The sequence below is a fragment of the Natator depressus genome, chromosome 15 (genome assembly GCF_965152275.1).
Source record: "Natator depressus isolate rNatDep1 chromosome 15, rNatDep2.hap1, whole genome shotgun sequence".
Taxonomy (NCBI): Eukaryota; Metazoa; Chordata; order Testudines; family Cheloniidae; genus Natator; species Natator depressus.
This window is the reverse complement of record NC_134248.1, coordinates 25,158,572-25,181,979: the sequence shown is the minus strand read 5'-3', so window position 1 is coordinate 25,181,979 and position 23,408 is coordinate 25,158,572. Positions and strand designations below refer to the sequence as shown.

Below are 23,408 nucleotides of genomic sequence, written 5' to 3'. Positions count from 1 at the left end.
CAACATTAGTATTAGAAAGAATCAGCATCCAACCTATTTTATTAATATTTATATTGATGTATTTTTAAACGTGATCCTGGATCTCCCTTTCTCCCCTTGTATCATTTCAAGGTTATTTCTGGTACCGGTGCATATTTATTAGGTGTATCCATGTTTTGCAAGTCACCTTTTTGACAGCTTGTTTTGCCTGGAAAAACTGGTTAGTTAGTAGAAACTGAATTTGCAAATCTAATCTTTGAAGCCTATTAACCCCTGCTCTGATGAAGTGGGTTTTAGCCCACGAAAGCTTATGCCTAAATAAATTTGTTTGTCTCTGAGGTGCCACAAGTACTCCTGGGTTTTTTTTGTTTTTTTTTTTAAACAAATGTACATCATTCAAGCTACCCTGTGGCTTGTTAATTTCCTTTTGTATATTTAGGAAGAGGAGCCCCCTGGAGCTTCTCTTTAGACACTCCATTTTAGTCAAAGGCTGATTCTCTCATATATCAAAATGATGTGACCATCCAGCACATTGGGGAAGAGACAGTGGTCCCAATGCTAGTTAAGAGAGCAAGAGCTGATTGTCCGTACCTTGCTTCTCAGACTAGAAAGGGCAGGGTATCCTACAGAGGCAATACAGTAAGAGCCTAGTCCTGGACACCCTGGTCATCATAAATTCCCAATGAAGTCAGTGCACAAAACTTAGAAGCTAAGGCGCTCAGCTCTGAAAAACAAAGATCTCTAGCAACTCAAATATTGAAATAGAGGTGCTTTGTGGATCTGTAATGTCTTCCCATACCTGCGTAACCAAACACTCCAATGCCTAACCACTGAAATAAATACGTGTTCTTATTTTGGCATAGTCAGATGTATTAGAATATACACATACTGAAATAAACACAGCTGGGTTGATTCACCACACTATGTTTCCATGGTGATGTCAACAGGACATCCGCATTCATTGTCAGCGTGAAGGTACAGATGTAACCATGTGTCACTGATGCGTGGCTATGACCACAGTATCTCACCTTGAATAGATTTCTGGGGGGGTCCTTCAGCATTTACACCAAACACAGTTGTGTTTATGCCAGTACGCACACGGCTCTTGGAATGACATGAAGTAGCTGTAGGAAGGAAAGTGCTACACATGCTCAGCATAGCAATTGCAATCATTCTGAACTTCTTTCCAAACCTAATTTCTTCCAGCTCTCCAGCATGTGCCTTCAGTATCAAGGTCAACAGGTTAAGTTTTAAAACAAAGTCAGCTGAGTTATGTGTGTGGAAAATAAATACCCTTTATCTTAAAAGGAGAAAACTTTTTCTCCACGATTGCATAACTCAATACGGTCTGAACAGACAGCGTGAGGAATGAATGAGGGGGTTTAGAATAGAACAGCTATTTCAAACCTCACTAGAGCAATGGTACAGGCACAATAAGAATAAAATACTTTGCAGACATCTTCAAAGTGTTTTGAAATGTTAACTGATACAAACATCCCTGTGAGGCAGTAGTACCCCATTTTATAGATGGGGAAACACTGGAAGTTGTGAGTTCATATGTTCGTGGAAGGCAGAATGTATTATACACTTGCAGTGAGCTGTAAATATTCATTATTTAAGTACTTGCCCAAGTCAAAAAAAGAGAGAGTCAGTCGTAGAGCTGCAATTAATATCCTGACTTTTAGTCTGGGCTCACTCCAAGGCACCAAAGTTACAAGGAAATCTTAGGGATCTTAGCATAAAGAAAGATCCAGCCCTACTTGTGGTTTGACAGGATAACTAAAGATATTCACAAACCCTAACATTTAACCCTATCCAGAAAATTTGCTTTGAGTTTTTCTACTGTATAGGAGGGAATTCAGCATCTGTGGCAATGAACACCTAGAAAAGTCAACATCTGATGTTAGGTCAGACTGTTGCCATTGAGATGCCCAGTTTGCAGTTTCCAATGCATTCTTAGGATTTAAGCATCTGGAGTATTAATAAAAATAAGATTATTATAATAAGCCTGGGAAAAAGAATCCTATCTGAGTGCATTTTAACAAAGCACTATGCAGGCTCAGGTTCAGTACAGTCTTTGAGAGTGCTGGCATTGCAATGAAATGTATGACCGTTTACATACCCCATTTAATTTTTATAGGACTCTCCAGCTCACCCATGTACCTCTAGCTCTGGTTTCCAGCATCCCATTTGTTAGCTGGCACTTTATTTTCTTTACCTAGGATTGTTCTAACTAGCACTGCATAGGCAAAGGCAGTGTCCTCTAGGTCCATTAACCACATTTCTCAGACTTTGCAAAGGAGTAGAAATTTACTCCACTTTTAAGGATTATTGGCCACATTTTGGTCCTAGTTACATTGATGTAAATGCAGAGTTAACTCTACCCCTTTCAGCTTCTACATGGGGTCCATAAACCTGTCACACCTATAGAATAATCTTCTGCAATCAGGTATGTGCCTAGCTATTTACCTTTAACTATGGAAATGTCTGTAGAACGGTACAGATGACTCTAGAATGAGGCAGAATTTCACAAGCACAGGAAGATAAAACAAAAGATTGTACTAGGAATGGCATCACCCTTGGGTTACCTTTGAATTCCAGGGCCCAGACTTTTATCACATTACAAAGGCTGGATACTAAAGATCAAGCTGGTCATGGGGCACATTGCTTTGTGAAATGATGAGATAATACAGAAGGGCAGACATACTAACCAAATGAGACAGAACAAAAACAAGTCGTGAAGCTGGTTACACCTACTGTTAGGCTTCAGTACGATTAGCTGACGTTCAGCCTAACCTGATCCTTGTAGGTATTGCCTAATTCCCAGTGACAGAACTAGAAAGGTATGTGGTTGTATTCACAAGTTGGCTTGTTAAAAATAACCTGCAACTTATCTGTGAATTAATCAAGCCTTGAGACACTGGGTATGAAGTTGAACGGCAGAGGTAGTACTTTATTTTTAAAGTATCCCCTTTGAGGACACTAAACAGTTTGTAAAACGTCACTTTAAAAATAAAAAACAACAACATTGCAAACAAGAAAGCTGCCGCAAAGTATTACAGAGCAGCAGCCAAACCCTGGAAAGTAATTAACTCGAGAGCTAAAGTGCTTGAGGTCATTAAACAACTGCGCAACCTGAATCAATCTTCCCTGTATGAGATACAATTAATGCTATTTTTAAAATCGCACCTTGCGGGCTGCATAAACGTTCCTGCCAGTCTTTATGGAGTGGTAGTAAGATTGGGTCAGCTCCACCAGTGTTGTATGCAGTTAGAAATGGTATTTTTCTTTCTGCCCTCCTACTAATAAATAAATAATTTAAAAAAACAATCAAAGAACTAAATGTGGAATTCAGGCCGTCGGAGTTAGATTTCAAGGAATGCGGCTGTATGGATTTCTCATGCACTGACATTGCTAGCATAGCCCACAGCTGAATGGGGCCTGGGTAGGGTTTATAAAGTGCCATTAGTTATATTTTACGCCTGGTTTTAGGTAATATTTCTCAACCCGGGCACTGAAATTGTGAATTTAAAAACAAGCACATTTTGAAATAAGACTGACTGGCTTTCAATGGACGATGGAGCCAGACAGAAACCAGGCTGGTGCCCATAGAAATAGAGCCATTTAAAAAAATTAACCAAGCTATGGTAAAACTTTACATCCTTTAAAAACAAAAAAATCACCAGACTCCATCAGCGATTCAGAAGGCAGGATCTGCCGGTGGGCCCCTGGCTCACTGCAATGAAGCTAATAAAAGCTCTGCATGGTAATGTTTTAGACAGGAGCCTGAACCTGCAGACACTCTGTGCAGAATTCTCATAGATTTGAATAAGAGTTCTGCACTTTGGGGCTGATCCAGCTTCCATTGAAGCCAATGGGAGCCTCTCCATTGACTTCACTGAGTACGGGATTGGCACCATAGAGTGACTGCAGGATCAAGATCTTACTTTATGTTCAATGTCTTCCTACCAATTCACAAAACTACCTCCTGAAGTTCTTTAAGGGGTTTCATTCTTCCCCTCCATGCATGTGTATAACACCCATTACAATTAACAGCAGTTAAACAGACATATCAGTGGGAGAACAGACCCCATCAACTGCCTTGGGAATTGCTGACTCTAAGAAAAGAAACCCTGTAGAAATACTGGGAACTGCTAAAGATCCAACTCCCCTTAATAAACTGGGCCCATCGTTTCCCTGTTTTACTAGTCTGCCTACTGGAAGCTTAGTATGCGTGACTAGTAAACAGGCCTTGTTCTACAGTAATGTGTCCAAGTCTGGACTACAGTGGACTCCTGTTTCAGCATCCCAACAAGGATCTTTCATGGAATCCTTGGTGCTCTCTCACTCGCGAGCTACAGGATTGTAACCATCCTGTCTCAATCCAGAGAGAGCACGTCACACCCTGAACTCTTCATCCAGTCCTCCCGGCGGCTTCATCGAATCTCCACTGGCAGCAGCTAAGCTAGTCTCCAGATGACAGCCGTCCCCTGTGCCAGTTTCGAGCCCGAGGATCTGTCTCTGCACCAGCTTAGCATAAAGGCCGCCTTCTTCCATGAGCTCCTTGTGCATTCCCTGCTGCACCACTCGGCCTTTGTCTAAAACAATGATGTTGTGTGCCTTCTCGACAGTGCTCAGCCTGTGGGCTATGACAAGCACAGTGTGGTTCTGCAAGTCACCATAAATTGCTTGCTGAATCTGTTTGAGGGGGAGGGGGTGGGGAAGGGAAGAGATTAACATACAAACGTCATTGTTATCCATGCGGGAGGGTCTTTTATGACTCCTTACTAAGAAATCTGCAATAACAGGTTTATTCTCCTCAGGATACACATGGATCTATGAACAGGATATCCCATTAGTATTAATGGGAAATAAGCATGAATATCACTGCTCTGGATGGACAACTTATCCCTAAGCACTCCCTCAAACCGCTCAAAATTCAACTCACAAATCCCATCTGTGCAATGCAGCAGCTGCTGCTGCAGCCACTAACTGGTCTGGTGGGTCTAGAGATTACAGCCCTGATCCTGCAAGGTGAACTCTCATTAGGACTGGGCCCTGAATTTAGAAGCCGCTCTATAGTGGCAGGGGCTGAAAGAAGCTTGCACCTAGTGAATGCACTGGTTTGGAAAAAAGGGGATATTGGCCGGCTGAGCAACAATAAAGGCAGCATCACAAAAAACAAGACATTTCTCTTAACATAGTGAGGCAGTTGGTGACTAGGTATGTGTCAAGTGGACACACCTTCTACCTGCTCGGAAACAAAGATGGCTGTAGTCCCACAGCTGTCATCATTAATAAAGCATCTGGCTGTCAGCAGTACTAATCCTGAAATGCATTCACGTTACACAAATACAAACCTGTATTTCAGTTTGACTAGAGCCAGTGTCGGCCTTTTGTATATTTCAGTGTGACTTTCAGGCAGGCCCTTCCAAACGCCCAAGCCCCATCTGTTTGTATGTGGACATTAATGAACTCATACACATTTTTTAAGAATTAAGTTTTTCCTCAGTAACCGGAGTCAAAACTTCCCCTCCATCCCGCGCCTGTGGAGTGTGGCAGGTGCTGCACTCCGTCCTAGAGGTGGCGGCATTTCAATGGTCAGAAGTTTGTATAATGCCGCGGGATAAATGTAAAGTATATTATATTAAACACCCTTCCACTGCCAGCTTCAACATTTGTGAGTGAGTTTCTCTTAACCGTAGGGATCATGCTGTTTTGGGACAGGCACTGTAGACTACACATCTTGCTATAGTGCCTCATATTAAGTTGCATCGTGTACTGAGATTATAGTGTACAAGTTCAAAATACAATGCGTCTGCCTGTTCCTAACAATGTCCCAGGCTCTGTGTACTGCACAGTAGCATCATCATGAGATGTGCCCTTAGGTCCTGCTGTGGGACTTCAGCTCCACAGTCTGACCAACTGAGTCATTCCGACATGAGGTATTCAAACCAGCTGCAGTCAACCATGGATCTCAAGTCCCCACGTTTTTGCTGAATTGTTCAGTAGATCTGCAGTCATATTACCTCCTCAAGCTGTGATGTCATCAGATCCCTGAAAGCAAAGCAAGTCTGGGGGAAAATCACTACAGTAACTCCTCACTTAACGTCGTCCCAGTTAACGTTGTTTCGTCGCTGATCAACTAGGGAACAGGCTCGTTTAAAGTTGCGCAATGCTCCCTTATAACGTTGTTTGGCAGCCACCTGCTTTGTCCACTGCTTGCAGGAAGAGCAGCCCGTTGGAGCGAGCTGGTGGGGGCTTGGAACCAGGGTGGGCTGGCAGCCCCCCTAAGTTCCCTGTGCAGCTGCCCCCCCAGCAGTCTATCAATTGCCAGACAGTTCAGGTGTCCCTCCCCGCATTGCCATGTGCTGCTCCCACCCTCTGCCTTGGGGCTGCTCCCGGGAGCCTCCTACTTGCTGTGCAGGGGAAGGGGGGGAAGAGGGGTGCTGATGTCCGGTTTTCCTCCTCCCCCCGCTCCTGCACCCCATCTCCACAGAGCAGGGGGGGACACACAGGACTCAGGATGGAGGGAGCTTGCTGGCAGCATCTGCTGTCTCAACTTGCTGATCTACTTAAAAAGGCAGTGTACTTAGAGTGGGGGTAGCATACTTAAAGGGGCAATGCACCTCTCTCTCACATGCACGCACGCACACACACACACACGGTGTGTGTGTGTGTGTCTCTCTCTCTCTCTCTCTCACACACACACACGGTATGTGTCTCTCATACAAACACACATGCACCCCCCGGCACTTTGGAAAGTGGAGGGAGTGGTGGGCTCCAGTGGGATAGCATGGGTTCATCATCATGTTCAGTTTCCGCAGGGAATGTTTGCAGCCACTGCCATGCATCTATTGTGTCTCCTCCCTCCATTTGTGTGGTCTTGTAGAGTGTGAGGCTACATTAACAACGTGTTAACCCTTGGGGGCTCAGCCAAGTGCTAGTTAATCATTTAGCAGCACGGCATTCCCTGGGAAATATCCCACCCTCTAACTCCACCACCTCAACCAAGCTTCCCAATCGTCATTGCTGTGTATAGTATTAAATTGTTTGTTTAAACCTTATACTCTGTGTGTGTACATATATAGTCTTTTGTCTGGTGAAAAAAATTTCCCTGGAACCTAGCCCCCCATTTACATTAATTATTATGGGGAAATTGGATTTGCTTAACATCGTTTTGCTTAAAGTAGCATTTTTCAGGAACATAACTACAACGTTAAACGAGGCGTTACTGTACTCAGATGGGAGATCTCTATGGAGAATGTAGCTGCTGCAGAAAGTGGTGCTGGCAATTCACCAATTTTCCTTCAAGATGGCACCAAAGCCATATCCCAACACGGTGTTAGGGGGTGCTGTGGTACGAAGGTGTCATAAGAGACTAGACAAAGGCTTTGACTGCTCACTGTCCCTGAAGGCTCCCTGGGTACTTTTGGCAAGAGCGGAGAGGCTCATTCTGGTGTCCTGGCTACATTCCAGCTCAGGCAATTACATTCTGTCTTACTGCAGTTTCACCAGGATACAGTTGTCTCCACTCCCTGTCCTAAGCTGTTGTGTAACATTTCTGTGCATTGTTTAACTTCTTCCCTGGGCAAAGCGATTTGTATCTAACCTGAATTAGGCTTGGTATGTTACAGATGCCGGATCATTCCCTCTGTAATGGTTACAATGTTATGTTTGAAAGAAGATAAAGCGGAAATTAGTTTCTAATTCTCACCTGCTCATACAACAATTGCCAGATGTTAAGAAGGCAACACAGTATGTCCAGACTATGCAGGCCCACCATCTAGAAATTTCAGCTCAGGTCTCTGCCCATCTGTACCCCAAGTCCAGACTTTACTCCTATTTATTTCCTGGAATAAACTGAATTAGCCCTACTAACCGTGTGTTCACTCTCTGCATCCAGGGCACTTGTGGCTTCATCTAGGATTAGGATTGGGGGGGCTCGGATCAAAGCCCTTGCAATAGCCACTCTCTGCTTCTGGCCACCAGACAGCTGGGCTCCTTTTTCACCAGCTTCTGTTTGATGAAAGGGGGGGAAAAAGTGAGACAAAAATCAAGATGTATCACTGGATTCAGATTTCTTTCAGTACACCCCCGTGAGGTAAGGCAGTGCAATTTTCCCTATGGGGAACTAAGCTGCAGAGAGATTAATAGATTCCAAGACCAGAAGGAACTACTGTGATCATCTAGTCTAAACTCCTGTATAACCCAGTTCAGAGAACTTCCCCAAAGTAACTCCTAGAGCAGATCTTTTAGTAAAGCCATCCAATCTTGCTTAAAAATCATCATTGAAGCAGAATCCACCATGACCCTTGATAAACTGTTCCTATGGGGGAAGGGATAGCTCAGTGGTTTGAGCATTGGCCTGCTAAAGCCAGGGTTGTGAGTTCAATCCTTGAGGGGGCCATTTAGGGATTTGGGGCAAAAATTGGGGATTGGTCCTGCTTTGAGTAGGGAGTTGGACTAGATGATCTCCTGAGGTCCCTTCTAACCCTGATATTCTATGATTCTAGGATACTCTAAGGTTAAGTGACTTGCCCAAGGTGACATAGGAAGTTGGTGGCAGAGCAGGGAATTGAACTGCAGTCTCTCAAGTCCTAGGCTAGTGCCCTAATGCACCTCATCTCTAAGCTGAAAGGACTGCATTAAGGGAATGGGGGGGGCTCATTCAATCTCTATAGCCTGATCCTGTTCAGTCCTTGGGGCCTCTTCCCCCCCCAAACAGGGACACTAAGGATATGTCTACACGGTGACCGGCAGTGAGTCCTCCAAGCCCAGGATGACAGACTCAGACGCACAGCGCTTGTGCTACCATACTAAAAATAATTGTGTTGCTATTGCGTCTCCGGCTGGAGCTCAGGCTCTGAAACACATCCCCCTCCCTCGGCTTCAGAGCCCAGGCTCCAGCCTGAGGTGCAACCATGTTGCAGCTATTTTTGGTGCAGTAGCACAAGTCCCGTGAGCTCCAGCCTGTCGGCCCTGGCTTGGAGGCTCACTACCATGGACTGTGTAGCGGTACCCTTAGTGTCAATCGTTATGGGGGGTGGGGGGTTAAATAGACACTAGAGCCCTGGAAACTGAACTGAGACCCACAACTCACGTAAACCACCAAACTGACAGATGGAGAATGAAGGGCCCAAGGTTCTTTGGCTGTTTTCCCTCCCTCACTTCCAGAATATATATTAAAACGCTTTGGATACAGATCAACTTTTCTTGTTCAATATTTTGTCTTTCTCCTACTCTGAAAACAGGAACCAAAAATATCTTGGTACAAGAAGAGAGGAGTGTTCTCATCTCCCAGCAGCCATTCTAACTGTGCCCTCCTCTGAAATGCTGGTCTGGGATTTTTAAGGTCAATACTCCTCAATAAGGACCTGATCCCACTGAACTCAGTGGGAGTCTTTCAGGCCCTAAGTTACCAAAATAACCCTGTTCCCCTACAGTAGTCATACCCTTAGCCTCTCTCTGCAGCAGTGGATCACCACTGTCAACCTGGCATTTTAGGGGATTGACAAATGCTACAGTGATTCCAAGAGTCCTTGTTAGAATTATCATAGAATATCAGGGTTGGAAGGGACCTCAGGAGGTCATCAAGTCCAACCCCCTGCTCAAAGCAGGACTAATTCCCAATTTTTGCCCCAGATCCCTAAATGGCCCCCTCAAGGATTGAGCTTACAACTCTGGGTTTAGCAGGCCAGTGTTCAAACCACTTGTTCTTATGATGAGAAATGCTACACGAGCCTGGAAGATCAACTATCCAAAACCTTCATTGACCAGTTCTTCAAAGGAAACCTCAGCACTGAAAGATAGTGCCAGTTATTGCTACTTCTGCACATTTACATATACTGTCAGTTACGTGCACTCTCTCCCTGGAGACCCATTCTGCAGATCTTCCAGTGAAGAGAGAAGGGAGGGGAAACTGAAACATTTCGGTTGCATTGTATAAGCCATTACCCTCATTGGTCCCAATGCAAAGTGCTTCTGTCACCAACACGTCAGCTCTTGTTCCTGCAGATTTATTGTCATTTTATTTTCTTGGTAAGTAGGAGCAGGTTGGTTTATGCCTCGCTGCTTAGTTTTATTGCTATTGGGTTGTTAAGAGAATAAGCACACTGAAAAACTAAACGAGATAGAGGGTGTGTTCCATCCAGGACCTGGCACTGGATGAACTATGAGTTAGGGATCCAGAGCCCAATCCTGTTCCTGCGGAAAGCTGACTTAAAGCCCCCCGTAGCCACATAACAGATATACCAGGGGCAAGTTCCACATAAAGCCCAACCAGGTGCCACAGGCCTGACTTGGAGAGACCACCTCTGTGGGGAGAAGACAGTTCAGTCTCCGTAGCTCATTCAGTCCTTGTCCTCTCTGAGGAGCCTGTCAATAAGTGGGGACGTGGGGGGGAGTGGGCAATTAGTGCTAACTCTGGTGAGGGTTTCTGTGATGTGGACACTTACCCAATAGGAAACTGGGCCTGACACCAAACTAAGTTGACACAGAGTAAGCCATGGAACATAAGAATGGCCACACTGGGTCAGACCAATGGTCCACCTAGCTCCTAGCCTGCCAGCAGTGGGCGTTGCCAGATGCTTCAGTGGGAATGAACAGAACAGGGCAATTATTGAGTCATCCATCCTGTCGGCCAGTCCCAATATCTGGCAGCCAGAGGCCATCTTGGCCAACAGCCATCAATTGCCAGTGAGTTTTGGTCATTGCTAACATGGGCTGAATTTAATCCCTTAACTTGAGAGGAGAGGCTCTGCATTTTACCACCAATCTCCAAGAACTGTTTTGGATATTTAAGTATCATGCTTCTGCTGCAACTGGAGAAAATGAAATGGTCCGTACTACCTGTCTTGTAGCCATCTTGCAACTCTGTGATAAACGCATGGGCATTGGCCTTCTGAGCAGCTTGGACAACAGACTCGAACGAGACTGAAGTTAAACCGTATGAAATATTTTCCGCAATAGATCGAGCAAACAACACTGGCTCTTGGCTCACTAAAGAGATCTGCAGAAAGGAAGGGAAGAGGCAGTCAGAACCAAAACAGAACAGTCACCGTTTAATGACTACAGTCCTCTCGCAGATTATAATAATTGGTTCCAGTTGGTTTGTGAGTGTAGATGGCAGAGTTCCACCGTTAAACCTAGACCCAAAGTGCCTAAACCAGAGAGGATTTCAGCGAGGGCACTAATTACACTCTGTTGTAGGCTGCCCGTGTGAACAATGCAGCTGCGCCCTCAGAAGTAGCTCTTAGCTGACTCATGGAAGCTGCAGGGCATTCGTCAGCACTGGAAGCACATTTTGCCAGGTGCACCTGGTATTTAAGTGTGGGGAAGTGATTATGCGCCACCTTCATATTGAACCAAGAAACAAAACTGACGAACCATAGGAGCCCAGGGTAATAACACCTGCTAGTGCTTTGTGGTTTCTGGTTTCCGCTCTGTTTGAAAGCGCAGTTCTTGGAGAACAAAAGTGAATCTGGCCTGTTTATCTCAGGGTATTACCCTATTAAGAACTGCAGCAATGGGACAGAACCCTGCAGCTTTCACTAGTGATATTGTTGCGTTTTGGTTGTAACACTGCAAGCTCAGAGCTGCCATTTCTTGTAGTCCACTGGGCAGTAACACGAAACCAATCCCAGTGCTGGCACCATGTGTCAGTCAGACTAGAGAGAGCCTCCTGCTTCATCTATCCAGTCACCACGGTTAGGCGTCTTGAACACAGCATGGAGATCGCCATCGATGCTGGCTGCAGCAACAGCCTAGCAACCAACACATAAACTCATGTCCAAAACCATTTAAGTCAACAGAAGCATGAAGTCAGTATAAAGTGCTCCAGGTCTACAGAGCACAGTGCACTGGTGGGGCGTCTGAGAATTAGACCATTCAGCCACACAGCAGTATTGGCTCTGCATCATTTTTCAATCCCCAAATTAGAAAGTTACAGAGCTGCCATTTTTGATTTCCTAAACAATGCCTTTTCCTTCCCATCCTGAAAGCAATCATTACAAACTGCAGAATGTAACCCCCTTTTGTAAACTCTCTTACATTTTAAAAATCAAATTTTCCAAATTCTCTCTCAGAAATTAATATGTAGAGCAACAGCAGATATTAAAAGCATATATAATAAAAAAATAACAGCCTTATTTGTGTTACTGACACCACAACATCAGGCTATTTAAAGGGAAAGGATTTAAAAAATTTACTAATATACTTTTCACCATTTATGCCACTAGTCAATTTCATTTTTGGTTTAGAGTCAGTTTCTAACCCCTTATGTTTTCAGGTTCTCATGCAGAAGCTTAATGTTGTATATTCTGGGTTGTAACCACTGCAGAGGAATGTTTATTTGTGTAAGAAAGGAAGCCTGCAGACTTCCAAAAAGTCATCTTAGGCAAGTTACTTAACCTTTCTGTCGCCTGGCTTCACCGATGGGGATCGTATACGTCACGGGGTGTTGGAAGATTTAACTAATTAATATTTGTAAAGTGCATGGATAGAAGGTGCTGTAGAAGTGCAAAGTATTTAAAAAACCCTGGTTTATACTAGAATTTTTAAAAACACCCAAACAATCATGGACATGGTTCTACTGGTCTTAGATAGAACTAGTCAAAACAAGGACAACTTTTGGGTGAAATTTTTTTGGGAGAAAAAGGTGCATTTCTTCCTCCCCACCCCCCCCATCAAAAAATTTTAACTAGCTCTAGTCTCAGGCATTGAGGAAACATTGTAGAAAGACCTAAATTAAATGTTGGGCCCAAATTTGACCAGACAGTATCCCCTGAATGATCTAAAACCCTTTGATCCATGGCTGAGTAGAGCTATAGTAGGTTTATCAGTAACTCGTACCACTGAGTGCAGGTACTTGTGATCATACGTGTTAATAGGCTGCCCGTCCAGCAGGACCTGCCCATCTTGAAGAGGGTAGAAATTCTCCAGAATATTGACGCAGGAGCTCTTCCCACTGCCCGAAGGACCCACGAGCGCAGTCACTTTGCCAGGATAGAGGGTGAAGGACACATTCTGTAACGTAAGAGGTGAGTGAGTGATAGCCTGTGTACCTGGCCTTTTAAAGCAGCCATGTGTCTGATCTGCAGAGAGTACACTAGAAAAGGCAGCTGAAACAGAGTGAAAACAGTGATCAGGGTTTTCTTTAGTGTTCCTGTCCTACCACGGCTAGATTGGCTGCCTCCAGCTTCAATGCCAGGAGATGAGCATGTATGAGCGCCCACTAGATAATCTCCCAGTGCTGTATCATCATCTTCTGCCTCACTCCTCCCCTCCCCCACAACAAGCAGATGGGCCCAACATCTTTTCTTCAGACTCACCTGTCCACAGAACAGGCAGGTCCAAAAACCAGGAGAGAGACTGCAGACCGCACCCCTTGCCTCTGCTACTCTGACCCAATTTAACTTGGGAATGGTCAGTGGCCCCCCTCCAGGCCCCGATGCTTTGGTGGCCACATCATAAAAGGCACAACCACAACTGGCAACTTTGTTGGTCATCTCAATAGAGAAGCTAAGGGCTGAATGGGCTAGATCTGGAGGGTCAGGATTGAGGCACACTGGCACCAGGCAGCATGGGGACGCTTTCTCTGCTGTCCCTGTGCTATACCTGTTCTGTGGCTCAGTCTCAAAGGCTGTCAGTCCAGCAATGTCCTGGTACCCACCCTCTGATCTCATCCCTGCCCTTTTTGATTTAATGGGCGGATCTTTTTCCAGGGCCCTCCCTCCACCTATTGGAGGTCGAAAAGGCCAACAGCTTTCACTAGCACGACACAAAACAGAACATGCCCGCAGTTTCACAAAACACCACCACTGCAAATGGGCAGCTCTACATAGCCTGCTCGCGGTTTCCCTCCAGTGTTATATCTATAAACACTTGGAATCTAGCTGATTCTCCGAGACCACACCATTATCCATATATCCCACGCATCTGAGATCAGTACCTGGTTCGCTGTCTGCCAAGCCTCCAGAGTTACCTAGAAACATCCCTTCTGTCTCAGTGTTAAACAGCTACAAAAGGCTTTCTAGTAAGTGAGCTCACAAATGGACTTTTCCAGCTATGCAAAATCATAGGCGTGAAAGATATGAAAAAACAGGGGGGGGGAGGGGGGAGGGAGAGAAGAGGGACGACAGTGAGGAGTCATCTAGTAAGTCCTCTGGCAGCCAGTTACAAAGAGGTCTGTATGTTAAGATGTGCGAAGTAACAAAAGTCCAACTCAGCCTGTTACATAAAATTGTTTATGAAAGTCAGCCAAAGTTGAATATGCAGAGACTGGTACAAACTGGATGGTTTAGGTTCAGAGAACTGGGAGAAGGGGGTCAAAGTTCCTGGTAAAGTCACAGGTTGGCATGAGAACAAGCTGAAAGAGTCTAGAAATGGGAGGGAATGTTGACAGTTGAAATCCCCAAAATGTGTTTCAACTGGACGTTGTTTATCTGGGGGTCACTCAATGGGAACGGGGGAAAGGGTGGGCTAGAAGGAGCGAGTTTCATCGTCATGGCTGCCACCTGTCTCCCGGGCCCCTGTGATCACCAGGCCTGCACTGTCCTGATCCTCAAGCCAGGCCAGAGAGGGAACCAAGGACACAGTCACTGCCACCAGCTTCAGCTGAACAATACATGGGGTGGGAGACGTGGGTTCCTGATCTTACCCACTCCTCATGTGTCCTTCCTCCCTTCCCACGTTATCTTTCCTCTTGCCTACCCTCTCCTTTGCCTTTTGTCTAATCAGAGTCTGGCTGAACCGGCCAAAACAACTCCACCTTTTGCACCGAGCCTGTGACCAGAAAGGCAGCTAGTAGCAATGCCTCAAACAGCCTGATACTGATAAAAGTTTGCCAGACCGTGAGTGGCTGAGAAGCAGGTGTGCTGGGCCTGTGTCCCTCCAGCAGCCAGTGAAAGTCAGCACCCGAGGCAGAAGCTGCATTTCCTGTCTTTGCTGTTCTTTTCTGTCCCTTTGTCTTATTTAGTCTTCGTGGAAACAGGACTGGACTCCAATAACAACAGCAATAGCTCCAAGCCACCTAAAACTAACCTCTTCCCTCTTCCCCATCAAGGACAGGTAATAACATCGGCAATATCCTCTGTCAAACAGGGGCTTCTCCTATACAAAAATCTTAATACAGGGCAACTAAGGGAAAGGAAATAAGGGGAATTACTACAACGAAAGCCTTACTTAACACTTTGTATTTCAAAGGCTTTAACTGTTTTGTTTTCTTTCTTTTTCTGTGTCTTTAATAAAAGAACAACAACAATTTAATGGTGGTCATTACAATGGGAGTTGCCAGCAATAATGTGACTCAAGACCCTGGACCACAATTAGCTCTTTAATGTTGTAAGAGTGAACAAGGGTTTTATTAACATAAGTATTCCTTGTTAGGCCCTAAATGCCCTCTTTTCACCACACCGCCATGTGGAATGGTTTCCCACAATCTATTTCCCAGTATTTTGTCCAGTCTGGTTTGAAACGTCTCCAAGGATGGGGCTTCCAACATTTCCCTTGGAGGTTTTTAAGGAGGAGTTAGACAAATGAGTTAGTCAGTGATGGTGTAGGTACGGCCTCAGTTTGGGGGGCTGGACTAGATGACCCCTTGAGGTCCCCTCCAGTCCTCCATTTCTATGATTCAATGATTATGCCACAGTCTGAGACTAGTTAGTAATTGACCTGCTGGAGAAATATTGCACTTAACCTATTCCTATGGTGCTGTGTATTCAGGAAGGGAATGCTGAACACGTGCCAAGACCCTCACCTGTAGGACCTGTGTTGCAGACCGGGTAGCATAGGAAAAAGTAACATTTCTGAACTCCACTTTACCCTCCACACGGTCCGGTGCCAGGGTTCCATCATTCACCATCGTCGGCTTGCGATCTATAAACTCAAACACTTTCTCAGCAGCTCCTACTCCCTGCATTAATCCGCTGTAGACGGAACCAACAGACTAAAGAGAAACACAAAACAGGCCTAGGTTACACATCTCCATGTGTCAGAGCTTAGTAGAGAGAGAAATAATGATCATTAAAATATATCACTCTCTTGTAAATGAAATAAACATGCACTACATGGTCATACATTGCAATAGAAAGTAACTTCCCAGATGACAGGGCGGCAGCGAAGCCCAAACTCCCAGGGAACGACACGAATGTAGTACCGTACGCAGAGCCACAAAAGGGTGGGTTGGGTGTGAAAGGGTCTATCTCCCCTCCCACCAATACCTGACGTAGCTTTTGAGTGACCCCCTCTCTGGCAGATGCTTGCAGCAGCACTGACTGCTGGTCTAAGATACACTGTATACACCTGCGATTTCAGGATTTGGTCCCACATTCATTACACAGAAGCGTGCAATGGTGGAATGATGGTTATGGAGGTTGTAGAAGGTGTGTGTGTGACAGTGGAAGAAAAATGGAATGCAGGGAGGAGTCTCCCTGAAAACAAATCACCCGAACATGGATTGAAACCCTCCTGTCGTTTTCCATGCAACCAAGACAAGCACTTCCCATAACACCCGGATTCTGCAGCAATCCTATGAATATGGGGCAACCCCTCCCTCCTCTGAAATGCATTTCATCAGCGCCCCAATGGGAACCCAAAGCCCACTCCCAAACCCAGGTCTACTATGCAGCAGACGGTGGGGCCGCTTAGAGTAAAACATCCCTTGAAACTCGGATACTCTTCAGCCTCCAACACCAAACCCATAGTTTCAGAACAGACATTGCAAGGAACAGGCATCCCACAAGAGGAAAGCAGGAAGCAGGCTGGAAGCAGCACTGGATCCTGCAGTCCTATGAACAGATGGCTACTGCCACGTGTGCTGTTCTTCATTCCAGGGGAGGCTGGAGCACCTAGGTGATCGCACCAGGCTAGGAGGAAGTTTGGAGCTGATCATTTCTGCCCGGATTAGCTGAGCTAATGAGACGAGACAACAGCAGACTTGTGCAGGCTTGGCAATCCCAGGGCTCTCCCGGACAGAATCCCATCTCACTAATTCACTGCCAATTTAGCCGTTTATAACCAATTAAGTAAAAGAATCCCACTAAGCTTTTAATGGGCCCTGATATGTAACAAGCAGCCTCCAAACCTTTTCATCCTTCCCGCAGGAAAGCTTGCCCGGAAGACATCCAAGACTCTGTCCTTCAAGCAATGGACAGCTTTCCGCTCCACTTCCTGCAGCCGGCTGTCTCATCAGCAGATGAGCTACTTCTATTATTTTGAGAGAACAGTGTGGTTCTCCCCACCCCACGCTGTTCGCTGAGCGAGGCTGCCTCCTCCGCACATTGTCACACTGGGGGCAATCGGACCTGGAGGCAAAGTCCCAGGTCTAATCTGAAGGACGTCCTGCAGGAGCTAGTGCCAGCTGGTACGGTGGCAGAAGAGGCCAGGAAACTCATAGGAATAACAAAAGCAACCAGAGGCAAATCCTCAGCTGGTGTAAAATGGCACAGCCTCACTGGAGTCTTTGGAGCTGATTCACACCAGCTAAGGACCCGGCATTCAGTGTCATCTAGGGCCTGATTCTCTTGTGTTATTACTCGATGTGAGTCATACCCAAATCTGGCCCTTCCGAATCAAAAGAGCTTTTTAAGGAGACAAGAGTGACCATGAACCTACCCGCTTTCAGAACTAAATGCAAAACTAATTTCTATTTACAGCTATGTCTACACTACCACAGTAAGTCGACTTATGCTATGCAACTCCAGCTACGTGAATAATGTAGCTGGAGTTGACGTATCTTAGGTCGAGTTCCCATGGGGTCTACACCACAGGAGGTCAACGGAAGAAACTCTCCCGTCAACTTACCTTACTCTTCTCGTCGGGGGTAGAGTACAGGGGTCGACTGGAGAGCGATCTGCTGTCAATTTGGCGGGTCTTCACTAGACCAGCTAAATCGACCGCTGGTGGATCGATCTCAGAGCGTTGATCCCGACTGTAGTGTAGACATAGCCTACATAACTTTCCTATAACACCCCTCCACACACAGCAAAACCCTATACCCTGAACCAGCTATTACTCCTATCAGGAGTGGGGGAGGAGAAATAAAGAGTGATTGTCATTGTTTCCATTTTTAAATACCTGGGAGGTGATAAAATACTATGACGATGGTGACCTAGAGAAAAACAAAACACTTCTACTTCCCCTCCCACAGCTTTCTAGCCTGGGATGTGAAAAAAACCTGGTGCATGGATAAACCACACTCACCTCCATGCAATCTCCCAAGACAAATTCATAGATAATAAAAGATATCAGGTTTCCGCTGGTCATTTGCCCAGAGATCACCAGATGGCCACCATAGTAAAGGATACTGACTTGCACCACAAGAAGAGTCAGCTGAAATCAAGCACAGACACATAAACAGACAATGCTGGTTGTTTCTCGGGCTCATGTTTATTCATTCACGCAGCTATCCAGAATTCACCAGTGTAAGCTTTATTACTGGAGTGTCCCAACGGGGTGCTTGAGGTTGTGCAATAGATTGTAAACTCAAAGCAGAGACATTGATGTTGGAGGAACAAAATAGTTGAGAAGCCCAGGTTGATCTGTGGGATTTCTGACTCATCTCTTTCATTAAGATTCATGGAAGATGTGTTTAATCCCCCTGTGCTACTCTGAAAGGCTCAACCATAAAGCATCTGATGCTCAGGAGATGGTCAGAGCAGTGGAAATTAAGTCCGATTTAAAAAGAGATCTGAACTAGAGGAGGGTTGAGAACTGGGGGGGTCACCAAATGAAATTAATAGGCAGCAGGTTTAAAACAAACAAAAGGAAGTATTTATTCACACAACGCACAGTCAGTCTGCGGAACTCTTTGCCAGAGGATGTTGTGAAGGCCAAGACTATAACCAGGTTCAAAAAAGAACTAGATAAATTCGTGGAGGATAGGTCCATCAATGGCTATTAGCCAGGATGGGCAGGGATGGTGTCCTTAAGCCTTGTTTTGCCAGAAGCTGGGAATGGGCTACAGGGGATGGATCACTTGATGATTACCTGTTCTGTTCATTCCCTCTGGGGCACCTGGAATTGGCCACTGTCGGAAGAGAGGATGTGGGGCTAGATGGACCTTTGGTCTGACCCAGTATGACCGTTCTTATGTTCTTATGCAGTTTGTCTTTGGATTATGCTAGAGTTCAGGGTGGGGGTTGAATCAGTGCCAGGGTTTGGACTGGACAGCCCCAAAATCTCAAGATACCATAATGGATATTGTCAGCATTCAAAGCAGAAAACAGGGCCTTTCTGATATAGGATCCAACCCAGAAGCGGGATTCATATCTGGGAATTCAAAGTCAAATGCTCTGCTCATCTCTTGAAACATGAAGGGTTTGGGATTTGGGATTCTGGGCTGCCTCTGATTTGATCTGAAATGTACTGCAAGGGGCAAGGAGAGACGAGCCATACTGCAGGACTGTGGTGTTATGTCAGATATTGCGAAAAACATGTAACATCTAAACAATTGATTTGTATGGAAAATTAAAATGGGATGAACTGAGTTTAGGGATGAATATATGCAAGAGAGTGTGGGCTAAAGAGATAGGCCTGAAGCATAACTTTCAGATCCCAGTCCAAACTTCCTCAAGGATCATGGGCATTTGAAGGGGTACTCTTCTTTAATTCGGTAGCATGTTTCCTCAAGCAACGGGCTGTAATTAAAAGCTCTGATTCTGAAAAGCCCCGAGCAATGGAAGGAAGCATGATCTTGTAGTGAAAACACTGTCCGAGGACTCAGGAGATCCAAGTTCAGTTCCTGTCTCTGCCATAGACTCCCTGTGTGACCATGGGCAACTCCCTTCAATCTCCCTGTGACTCAGTCTCCAGCCTTTTGCTTATCTCTTTATACCACCCTTTGTCTTGTCTATTGAGATTGCAAACTCTCACTGAGTGAGTGGCCAGTGCCAACTACAATTCAACCTTGATCCCAGCTGGGATCTCTAGGTGCTGCTGTGATACTAATTCAATAACAAGAAATAACAGTTTACAGATCCCATTAACCTCCCTGGGAGCTGCAGTGGTTCAGCACCTCTCTGTCCCCAAGTTAGTGCAGAAGTGTCTAAATCATAGAAGTGTAGGGCTAGAAGGGACCTCAAGAAGTCTAGTCCAGTCCCCTGCACTCAAGGCAGGACTATGTAATAACAAGACCAAAACAAATTGGTTTGTCTCTAAGGTGCCACTAGTACTCCTTTTCTTTTTAAGACCGAAACAATTAAAACAAAGAACTAACCTAAACATGACTCGCCTTAGAATGGGTTTCCCTGAGCATTTGGGACCAAAAGGGAACACTTTATCAGAGTTTTCACCTAGTCAAAAATGCTAGCTTTCCACTTCAAACTGAAGATGCCAGGAGAAGCCCATTTTCGCTATGCCCCTGGTAGGCAAAGCTGTTATTAACATTACTGGCATCCAAGCAGAGGAAGCCCTATGACCAGAAATCTGCCTGCATGTGGTTAAAGAATAAATAAATACATAAAAACCACTTAGGAGCATAGGCAGGGTCAGCAGTAGTTTACATTAAGGGGACAGATGAGAGGATGGAGTATGTGGAAATTAACGAGTAACACACTAGTACCCCATGTGCCCGTGGTTCCACCCTGCAGCTGTTTGTTTCAAGGGTACTTAAGGTCAACCCTGAAATCCAGAAAGTACATGTGAAGTTCAGAGCGAACACTGGCACTGAAATGTATATGGAGCTCTGGCCTGGGGCCTAATATGCTAGACTGAGTTATAAATCACAATGGAATTACTTAAGTGTATTTCAGTGATGAATCCTGGTCATGTGCCACCTGAGGCATGTTGCGCATATGCTAAGAAGTGCTGCCTTAAAGCCTGATCCAACGCTTACTTGATGTCAAAGGAGTTTTTCCACTGACTTCAGTGGGAGTTGGATCAGGCCCTTGAAAGAGAACTGAAAAATAGAAGTGCTTTGCATTTATATAGCACTCGTCAGTCCAGGTTCTCAGGGGGGCAAGGCTCAATGATTTGCCCGAAGTCACATGAGTTAGTAGCAGAGTGTGGAATATGGAACATAGGAAACCTGACTCATCTACTCTTCCAGTGGCTAAGAGGTAAAAGTTAGCCAGTGAAAGCGGTCGACTACAAAGCCACGAATAAATCCATTCTACAAGCCAAACATAATGAAAACAAATTCCTCCTTTATTCATCTGCCAAGATCGGGGTTCAGGGCTCTGCACTTCCCTGAGAAAGAGGTTGTTAGAGCTGTGCTAAATTTGTCCGTTTCATTTTGGACAGGTCTTCTCAATTTCCTGAGCCATCGCAGGTTCATGCTGGGAGCTTTGCTTTGGATGATCCCAAAAACTCAAATTCAAAATGGTCTAGTTTTGCATCCAAACTATGAGAAACCACAAATCTTGCAGGACTTTGGTAGAATGCCATGAGTCACCCCAGAGTTGGCTCACCAGGTTCACAAACCTTTCAACAAAGGAATTTAGTGGAACCAGGTCATTTGCATGTGAAGATTTTGCAGTACTTTGGTTACCAGTAGAAGCCCTGAAATCTAGGCTTGACTGGCAACGAAGTGCCTTTCAAAAAAGCAACTACACTGAAAACGGTTTTGTCAGTTTCTGAGCAGCAGATCGAATCTCATAAACATTGTTTTATAGTTTGGGATACCAAAAACTAGCTGGCCTAAGAACGTAATGCAGTAACGTGTGCACAGAGTGCTTCCAACGCCCTTGACTGATCTTAATTAGAGTGCTACTTACTGCAGGAAACTGCTTGTTGGATGACACTATGCAAAATCCTTAACAGAAATGTATCTTTGTTTGGAGAGTTAAACATAAAGAATAGGGGATTGTGAGCAGACCTTAACGTTTGTGTCTTTTGTTAACACCCCTGACCCAAAACTTTTATGTACAATATATTACAAAGTTCATACAGCAGAGAATGAGCAGTATCAGAACATAACCCCTCCCTGCCCTCAGAATCATCACCGTGAGAACAGGTGGCTAATAGAAACAAGGCACATACCCCACTGGACCACACATAGTACGTATAGGCCAGGGCTTCCTTTTTGTTCAGTTTGTACACTTGCTGCAGTTTTTCCCAATAGACATTTGCTTCCATGTCCTCGCTTGCAAAGCTGCGCACAGTCTTCATGGCCGAAATGGTTTCTTCTGCTGTGTTGTTGGCCTTCGCCAAAGCATCCTGAACCTCCTTGGAGAGCTTCTGCAGTGAACAAAGGAAAGGCGGGAAGGGAAAGCAGGACTGTATTTACCAAAGGGCGCTATTGTTCCATTTCATCGTGCTCCCCCACAGAGGACACACTGCACACCCGATGGAAAGGGATTCAGAGACCATTGCTCATTTCACTGTCCCTTTGTCCCTGGACTGGTTTGCCAGCCTAGAGCAGTGCTTCTCAAGCAATCTGATGTGGGGGACCGGCATATTTTTTTTTCCCCAATGTGTGTGCAGACCGGCAGCCGATGGCTCACGGACTGGCACCGGTCCGCGGACCACCACTTTGAGTAGCACTGGCCTAGAGGACTGAATCCCGTAGAGGGGTTGTGGGAGGACAGGACTGAGAACCAGAGTCCTGACACTTGGTCTGACAGACTCCTTCAGTGGCTCTGGGCCAATCATTATTATTCTTTGTGTATGATGACAGCGTTTAGAGCTCAAAGTCAAGACCCGGGCCCATTGTGCTAGGCACTGTATGTATGTACACACACACACACACACACACACACACACACACAAAGAGCTTACAGTGTAAATAGAGAAGACAGACAAAAGGAGGAGACAGGATGTGCTATTATCCCCATGTTACAGATGAGGAACTGAAGCACTGAGAGACAAAGTGACTTTTCCAAAGTCGCACAGGAAGTCTGCGGCAGAGCCAGGAAATGAACACAAGTCCCTGTACTGCTGGGATCTCTAAGCACATTGGGACAGCCAGCAGGTGCCTGTGACAGAAGCCACAAAGGGGTTCACCAGGTCAGAACCTAGGACCTGGGGGGGCACACTCTGGTGTCTGTGCATGTGCACACTCTGAGCAAGCAATGGCAACATGCAAACTTCCCCCACTTGCCAATTACACACTCCTAGCAAGAACAAGCCTGGGGAGAGGGCGGAGAATCTGTACAGGGGAACCACAGCTGGCCAGAATCCAGGCACGGCGCCTCTGCTTTTACAGCATGCCAGCATGTGCATGTCACGTGGGCGGCACTACGCACATAGGCAGGATTTGCCCCAGGGCACGGAGGTTGAGAGCGAGGAAGCTCTAAAAGCACAGCACACAGCCCACGGGCTGTACGGATTCACGTGCTCCACCCAACGGGGGAGCGGGCATGTCACTTCAGAGAGAGCAGCGCAATATGAGGGAGGCTCCTTGTGAGCAATGAGACTCAGGCAGGTGCGCACAGGCCCCAACTGGTATTACAGGTTATGACAATGGAGCTGGCAGAGCTGTAGATTCAGAG

At 45.7% G+C, this 23,408-nt stretch overlaps 1 protein-coding gene across 1 annotated transcript in view; it reads right to left on the bottom strand.

Annotated features, from left to right (window-relative positions):
* Nucleotides 1-3,058: 3,058 nt before the first annotated feature.
* The window catches only part of ABCB9 (ATP binding cassette subfamily B member 9), a 33,876-nt gene continuing 13,526 nt past the window's right edge, over nt 3,059-23,408 (bottom strand). Inside the window, exons 6-12 of the mRNA XM_074972787.1 lie at nt 21,958-22,155; nt 18,181-18,309; nt 15,737-15,925; nt 12,832-13,005; nt 10,831-10,990; nt 7,862-7,998; nt 3,059-4,677 (exon numbers count right to left, since the gene is read on the bottom strand). Of these exons, the coding sequence (XP_074828888.1) occupies nt 4,378-4,677; nt 7,862-7,998; nt 10,831-10,990; nt 12,832-13,005; nt 15,737-15,925; nt 18,181-18,309; nt 21,958-22,155 (1,287 nt within the window). The 3' untranslated portion in view covers nt 3,059-4,377. The remainder of the gene's footprint in view (nt 4,678-7,861; nt 7,999-10,830; nt 10,991-12,831; nt 13,006-15,736; nt 15,926-18,180; nt 18,310-21,957; nt 22,156-23,408) is intronic.